The sequence below is a fragment of the Ochotona princeps genome, chromosome 17 (assembly GCF_030435755.1).
Source record: "Ochotona princeps isolate mOchPri1 chromosome 17, mOchPri1.hap1, whole genome shotgun sequence".
Classification (NCBI taxonomy): domain Eukaryota; kingdom Metazoa; phylum Chordata; class Mammalia; order Lagomorpha; family Ochotonidae; genus Ochotona; species Ochotona princeps.
In genome coordinates, this window is record NC_080848.1 from 9,969,200 (window position 1) to 9,977,230 (window position 8,031).

The window sequence follows — 8,031 nt, forward strand, 5'->3', positions numbered from 1 at the left end:
GGGTTCATGGTCTGGCTATCCTCTGAAGGATAACTAGGGGGACCCCAAAGAACCTCCTCCTGCATTCTCCCCTCTGCCTCATCATATGTGTCCCCCACTCCCATACCAGTCCCTGTGGTGTGAGTCACTCTGAGTGCAGAGAGAAAACCTGCCGGTTAGGAAACCCTGACTTTGAAGTCATCATATGCTTTCCACCTCACCAGCTTCTTAGGAGCAGGTTTCGTGTGGGGAAAGTGTAAGGCAAGCAGATTCTTAAGAAAACCTTACAGAAGGGAAGGGAGGGTGAGAAAGTGCAGCCTGGAGACCAAGCTAGCCTTCCAAGACCAGGGCCCTTCAAAAAGTTTGTGGAGACAGGAATTAAAAGGTAAATTTCTTCTGGCACAAAAAAAGTATGTTTGAAATCATGCAGTTTGGTCATGATTTGCATTTCACCATGAACTGTTTTGGAGATGCACGGATCTGAAAAACATTTGTTCCAAAATAAGTTATCTTATAATTTCATTTTCTGCAAACTTGTGGAACTCTCCTCACATGCTGAGCCCCCTGCAGAAATCCCCACTTACCACATCCTATCCTGGTGGCTGGCAGAGTAAGGAAGGACACAGCACCTCCACCTCAGTTTGAGTCGGACTCCAATAAACCACACTGCTTGAGTGACTATGCCATTTCTCAGAGGCCCCGCCACGATGGTCCCTGCCAAAGTATCCCAGACAGCAGCCTTTACTTGGCCTCCCCAAGTGCCAGCTTCCTCCAGCCTTGGACCAGCATGCCAATGAGCTCCATGTTGTCCTGGCCACCGCTCGCAGGCTGCTCCATGTGGATGTGCAGAATGCCAGCTGGGCCTGGGTGCACGTGCCCCCGGGCTTGCCCCATACTTCCTGGAACCTAAAGTGGGTGTGGGCAATCAGGGAATCGGTTCCAAAAGTGACTGCTGTGGGGTTGTCATCTCACCTACCCAGTTCAGGCATCCCTGTGGCAATCCCAGCCAACATCCTGGCCTTTTCACCATGGAGCCCTGACTGAGGGCCCCGATTGTGCGTGGTACTTGCACTCATAGCTTTGCTTGCTCTGTGATGGGGAAGGAAAGGAAGAGAAGCTGTCTTCTTGTTGCCACTTTGGCACAAGGCAGTTTGAGGGTTCAGTGAGTGCGTCTCTGTAGTCGCTGTTGGCTGTGCCTGGCTCCCAACCCCAGCAGGCCCACAGATCTTCCAGGAGTCTTCCTGCCCAACCAGCTCCCTAGCCCACACCCCTCCAGAGTGACTTCTGGCCACTTGGGGCCCTCACTGACCACCTTTTGCTTTCCTCTCCACAGTGTGGCAAAGGAGCTGAGAATTTCGACAAGTTCTTCACCAGAGGACAGCCCGTCCTCACGCCGCCGGATCAGCTGGTCATCGCGAACATAGACCAGTCTGATTTTGAAGGGTTTTCATATGTCAACCCCCAGTTTGTGCATCCCATCCTACAGAGCTCAGTATGAGAATCGCCGGCAAGAACCATCACCTCCCCACGTCCCCAGCACCCCCAGCAGCAGGAAGTGATCCTTAACCCTAAAATTTTAAGGCCATGGCCTTATGTCTTTGTTCCACATGGAGGCCTGAAAATTGTAGGGTTATTAGTCCCAACATGATCATCTATCCAGGGTCTCACTGTTAAAACCAAGAACGTTATCTTAGCAGAAGACAAAATTGGTGTAGAGTGGCCAGTTTGATCATGTAGATGTTGCACCTTCCGTAGGCTGACCCTTCCCAGGCAAAAAGCAGACTTTTACCCTCCCCCGTTTTGGGGTACGATTTGATATATTTTCCATATCCTTTGGCTGGATGTCACCATCAGGATCCCCCAAGCAGAGATGTGAAAATGGACCTGCCCCGCCTAGGGGACTGGAAGCATGTCTCCAGAATGAAGGAATGGGGAGCTCGGAGAGGGAGTCAGGAGGGGTCAGGACTGGGGCAGCTTTCAGGATCCTCCCACCTGCCGTGTTCTCTGCCTCCACGGAGACAGACCCTCGGGTCAATCAGAGAGGCCGGGATGAACTAACCCCCATCCCCCAACGCTGACACGGCATATCCCAACCCTAGCCCAATGGACAACAGCTTCAAGAAGGAAGACCATCTCCAAGGAGCGCTGGTGACTCTGTTACCTGGCCCCCTACTTGGTGGGTAACTGTCTTGATACTTGCAAAATTTTTTAAGAGGCCAAACCGTGAAGGACTTTGCTAAGCAAGCACATGGAATCATTTCAGATGACACAAGAGCAGTGTGTATGGGTGTTCCTAATCTCTGGGAGCTGGCTCCTCCATCCAGGGTGCCATCAGAAACCATGCCACTACTCGCGCATCTTGTTAGCCAACCCCCTCCTTTCCCCCGACCCCCTTGCCACCTATGTCATCCCCCTCCCTGAAAATCTGAAGTGTGTGCCCCTCCCCTTTTGTACTTATTTATTTATTAGGCTGCAGTAACATTTAGAAAAGTACGCTGTACAGGAACCTAAGCTGGTGACTCCAGCATCAGTCCCCTCTGGCTAAACTCCCCTTCCCTCCACTAGGTCCCGACGTCCACTTGGGGGTGGAAAGCAGTGTGGGTTGGGTCCCCATTTCCAGTTCCCATTGGATGACACTCCTGGAGCTATAGAATCAGGACACAGGATGCTCTATGAGTAGAAGGATTTTCATACGTTTTGCAGATGCATCATGCAATGAATTTTGCATGTTTCTAATAAACCTTAATAACAAGTGAAATCTATATTGCTGACATAACCATATCAAGTATAAAGAGAGTATTATATAATAATTTTATAAGACATAATCGTGCTCTGTTTGTGAAGGCTCATGTTTCTAATCTCTCTGATTAAGTTTATAGATTCATTCTTTGCTGAGATGCCTCCTAAGCTCTGCCCCTCCCTACCATCTACTCCTCCTTGTTGCACCTTGGCCCCATATCCAATACGTTGATTATTTTTTTTAATGTAGATCTAATTTTAGAAACAAATGGCTCCTTCCCATGCCCAGCCAGGCTTTCCCTGTACATGTATGTACATAGTTGATCCTCGCTGCGGACAGATGTGGTGTTGGTAGCAATGACCTTAGAGATGATACCTCTCTGCACTTCCTAATGCCATCTTCTGTTTGGATTCCTCACCATTCTTCCTCTTGTGGATAGCTGCAAGTCTCTGTAACTTCCCTGGATAAGGGCTGTGCGTGCACTTAAGGTGATGTCATAGCACCTGGACTGAACTGAGTGTGTGTGTGTGTGTATGTGCTCATTCCTCTTCTCAGCCTTGTGGCTATTGGTAACTCTGGGGTGGCAGGAACCAGGAGACGCCCTTCTTGCTGTATCCCAGGACACCCTGGAGTCTTGAGGTCCACCATGCTGTCCCTGGGTAGCCTGCCATTTGCTCCAACATGTGCAGACCACACGAGACAAACCACGCGTGCACCACCACCGCCAGCCCAGTCATGTCTGGCAGGTGCCACAGGACTCTGTGGAGAGCAGGGCTAGGGTATGTCCAGCCCATGGGCTGCAGAAGACCTAAAAATTATTTGGTCTGGTCCTGCCAAGAAAACCAAAGGTAGTACTCCAAATTCAATAAACCCATAGCAGGCTAATTTTTAAATTGGTCATTTGGTGAATGAAATTACAAATATCCAGTGGCCCTTAGCCGCAAAAAAAAAAAAAAAAAAAAAAAAAAAAAATCCCCTAGTCCTGGTGGAAGCTGCCCTTGCCTTCCAGATGTTACCAGAATTGGCCCCTCCCCATTCAACCCAGGTCCTCCCCAAGGACGATGGTCTCAGAAGAGCTAGACTTCTGCAGGAAAAAAGTGACCATGACAGTAGCTGTTGGTCCAAATCAGCTGTTATATTCACACGCCTCCCACCCCCCAGAAGGAGTCTCCCAGCTCACCTGTCTTCACAGTGGCTCTAGCACTTTGGCCCTCAAGGCACCCTAACTCATGGCTCTCTACCTGCCCACTGATCAGTGTGCGTCCTCAGCAGGGCCCACAGAAAAGGGGCTGATCTGTAGACAGAGCTCAGGAGACACAAAGTCCGGCTTCCAGCCCCAACACAGAAGCAGCAGGCTAGCCGACCCCAGCCTGTCCCCCAGGAGTAGAGTAAAGACCTGCAGAGCGACACCTGTCAGCGGGTGTGTGTCCTTTCAGAGTGCACATGAGCCGTTCAAACGACAGACCCCAAGCCTGGAGCCCAGCCCTCTGCCAAAGAAACAGTCTCCAGAGCAAATCAGGACGGGCAGGAATAGGGCCTATGAAGGACTGCCGTGGGGTCAGCTGTTGGCTCACACGGTGCTGGCTGTGGGCCTGCCCCACAGCTAAGGCTGAGCAGGGAAGCAGTTACTGCTAAAAGACTAACTCATGTGGCAACTGCTCATGACTCTTGCCCCTCCCACAAATCAGTCTATCAAATTCCATTCCATCATCCCACATCTGGGTCCTTTGTGCGAAGTGACATGACAGAGATGGCTCTGGTGTTCGAGCCTGGCATCTAAGAAGGTCACTTTGGATGGAGCCTCAGGTTCCCCAGGGGACCCTCCACTAACTGCCTGCTGCTGTTGCCCGGGCCTGTGGGGGAGAGTCTAGTATAATCTGAATCTCCACAGGACCCACAAGGTGGTGACCCCAAAAAGGTCACTGAAAGTCACTTTGCATTATGTTGAGCGGTGAGACACAGGCTAAAGGGCTGGCGCAAGACACGGTGCTGCACCTGCAGTCACCAGGTGCCCAAGTTGAATGGAAGGAACCCAAGGCTGCTTCCAGGGGCAGCCCTCGGAGGCCTATACAGACTTCCCTGCAGAACTCCATGCAGAGGTGGACAGGAAACCCGGGGAAACCCCAGGAAACCAAATGACGGCTCCCCGGGTGGCCTCAGCAGAGAAGGGGGTTTGCTGCAGTGAGGGTGCCGATGCCCCTGAAGGGGCCAAAAAGGGCAAGGTGGCGAACAGGAGGCTGCAGCATGTCCTGCGGCTTTGCTGTGGGAGGCCATGGAAGCCACTGCCCGCCGGCCCTTGAACCTATTTTTGCCAGACACAGCTTGCACTTCCTACCCCAGCTGCCAGCAACCCCCCTCCTGCCACTGTAGCCCCTGCTCTTGCCTGAAGCAGCTCCTCATTCTCCCAGGCAGTGGCAAGCAGGGAGAGGCCACCCAGCAGGAGAGTTAGAGCCACTGAAAGTGAATATAGGAAAGTGGCAAAAATAGACAAGGCAGCCACAGCCATTCACACCTGCTCCCTCAAGGAAGGAAAAGCTGGGGGATGGGGCCGGGCTGTGCTTTGTCAGCCCTGCTTAGCGGGAGTCTGAGGTCTTTTCAGAGCTTCAGGCTATTCACCTGACAGTGGCTTTCTCACTTTGGTCCTATGAAGTCACCCTCTGTTGTTTTGGGCAGTCGCCTCATTTCCAGCTTCCTCGAGTCCAGCTACCTGCTCCCCCTACAGAGTGCCACCTTCAGGACCGGGAGGGCAGAGCCCAGGCAGGTCACAGGGACAGTTGTGACCTTGAGCAAGAGAAGATAGACACTCCGGTAGTTAATGACCCAGGTGTGTTGGGAAATGTGTTTGCAATCTGTTTTCCTTCAGCTGCTTCGGTTACTCATTTTGGTTCGTCCTGGGCAGGCTGCATTCCCAGCTTTTCCCATTTGAGCCAGGGCAGTACATCCAGGGAGTGCAGTGTTGTCTGTGTTGGAAGTTCCAGAATGCTGGGAAATGCCTCCTGAGATATACAAGGATGAAGGCAAAATGGCATGAGCCACCAGTTGTGTTAACTGTGATGTCGGGGCGATGGCTGGGGTGCAGGCGAGACTGGCTGTGATTACCCTGGGCTCCACTGTGTGGTCAGGCCTCAGTTGTTGATGCTGTCAAGCCACACTTAGCCTTACGATGCCCCTAAGCCTGAAACCCACAGATTCCAAAGACCTTTTATTTTTTAACCTTAACTGAGAAATTAATTTGTTGTCTCCAACAGAGCAACACTATATACTGGGATCTTTGTACTTTTTTATAGAAAACTTAAATAACTCTTTTAAAAATGAATTTTTAAAACAAAGCTGCTGTCACTGCTGTCAGTTTCCAAGATTTCAGTCATGGAGTGTGTGGGCAGACTCCCCTGGCCTCCACTAGAGTACCCCCTACCCGCAGCCCCACTGCAGGCATCTCCCGTGGCGGTGGACCCTCAGTTAAGAATCTGACACTGCCTGCATTTTTAGTGAACACTGGAGACAAATCTAGAAACTTCTAGCTAGTAGGAAAGCCAGCTTTAAGGTCCCCCCTCCAGATGTGGCTATGGGACAGTGTTCCCAGAGATCTCGGGGCCCCTTTTCTCCCTCTGCGAGGGTCTGTGACCACCTGTTGATGGAGGGAGGAGATAATGCCTCGTTTCTGTCCCAGCTTTCTGGGGCCCCAGGTTTCCATTCTAGGTGGGGATTCAGAGCCGCCCTTGAAGGATTTCGCTCACTGGGCAACTTGGAATCCCTCCAGCCCCTCGAACAGAAAGAGGAGATAGCAGCAGATCCACCTGCTGGCCTCTTTTGTGGGAGGAGACAGAACCTGCCCTGCAGAAAGCAGCTGTCAAGGCCACCTTCGAAGGGCGGCTATGTGATGTCAGGTTGAACAACCAAGTCCCTGGCTACTCCTTCAGTGTGAAAGTCTCCACTCCTGGGTGGGCTTGCAGACTCTCGTTGCTCTCTTCCCTGGTGGGCTGTAATCTCCCATGGAGGGAATCTAAGGTGTCTGTTAAGTCACACCTCCTCTCCCCTCTCCTCAGGTCTTTCACAGTATCTTTTATATAGATAGTCAGAAACATTTGAACCCTTGCTTTTGCTCTGTGTGTGTGTGTATGTGTGTGTGTGTGTGTAAGGACATGCCATGTATAAATTATTAATTGAAAAAAAAAACATCATTTAAGAACCCAGGTGTGCACGGAGGAAGAGACAGAAGGTGAGGGTAGAAGCACTACTGACAAGATATTTGCTTCCCAAGCAGGTGAGACGGGTGTGTAAATGACCACATTGCTCCTCTCCATTGTGCAACTTCTGATCTGTGTTTGCATGCAATGCTTTGTTACATACATTAGCTGTCGTTTGGAAGCAAGTGTGTACGAATAAAGATAACGATCATTCCTCGCAGCTTCTGTCTCACTTAGGTCCTTTGGCTGCGACAGCGTCAGCCAGTGCTCCTCTCATTTAGCCCTGCAGCACCTTGTGCGGGTTGCCAGTTTCACCCCTGCCTTTTTCTCAAAAGACCCTGTCCTTTGAACCAAAGCCCCAATAATGACTGGAAGAAACTCTGATGGGTCCTTGCTTCAGTCAGCCATTTCCCAGTGGTCTGGCAAGCTGCAGCTCAGGCCCTGGGATTGGGGGACATGGTGGCAAGGTCTTACACTGCCCATCTGCCCATGGTGGTGATGAGCACCTTGTCCACAGCAGGGTGCAGGATCACAGAGGAAGCCTACCCAGCGCTGAGCGGATGCTCCATTTGACACAACTTTAGCCATGTGATGGACATCAGGGCTGTTCCCACTTTCAGGGTCAGCAGCCTTCATTCCCAAGGTCACCCATGGGGTGAAAACAAAGTGGGAGATGATTTCAAAGGCAAAACGCTTAACACAGGACACTGGAGAAAGAACTGGGTCCATGAAGAAGTAAAACAACAGCACGATCTCAGAGAGCTAAGAGTCAGCCCTGGTGAGGGTCTGCTCAGATTTTCTTGTCTGCTTTGCAGGGAATTCTCTTCCTCATGCTCACAGCATGACCCCACACATCCTCCCACCCAGCTGTGCCAGCCCTCCCTACCTGCACCCAGACCCACACACTCCATACTCCCAGCACCCCGGCCTTAGGTAAATCACCCACGTGTTACTGCCCCCACTTGTCACCCCCCACACTGCCTCCCATTCACCAAGACACTGTGGTCATTTGCATCCCCAGAGGTGACACACAGCCCTCTGCAGTCCATGGTCTTCTGGAAGCACAGTGACTCCCCCAGGCAGCTCCTGCTTACTGTACTGTTTTCAGAAAAATAGGAAGTCCGG

General features: G+C 51.5%; 1 protein-coding gene across 1 annotated transcript in view; it reads left to right on the forward strand.

Moving 5' to 3' along the window:
• PRKCA (protein kinase C alpha) overlaps positions 1-2,760 on the forward strand; it is a 378,435-nt gene extending 375,675 nt beyond the window's left edge. The window contains exon 17 of the mRNA XM_004592966.2: positions 1,313-2,760. Coding sequence (XP_004593023.1) covers positions 1,313-1,477 — 165 coding nt within the window. The 3' untranslated portion in view covers positions 1,478-2,760. The remainder of the gene's footprint in view (positions 1-1,312) is intronic.
• Positions 2,761-8,031: the final 5,271 nt, after the last annotated feature.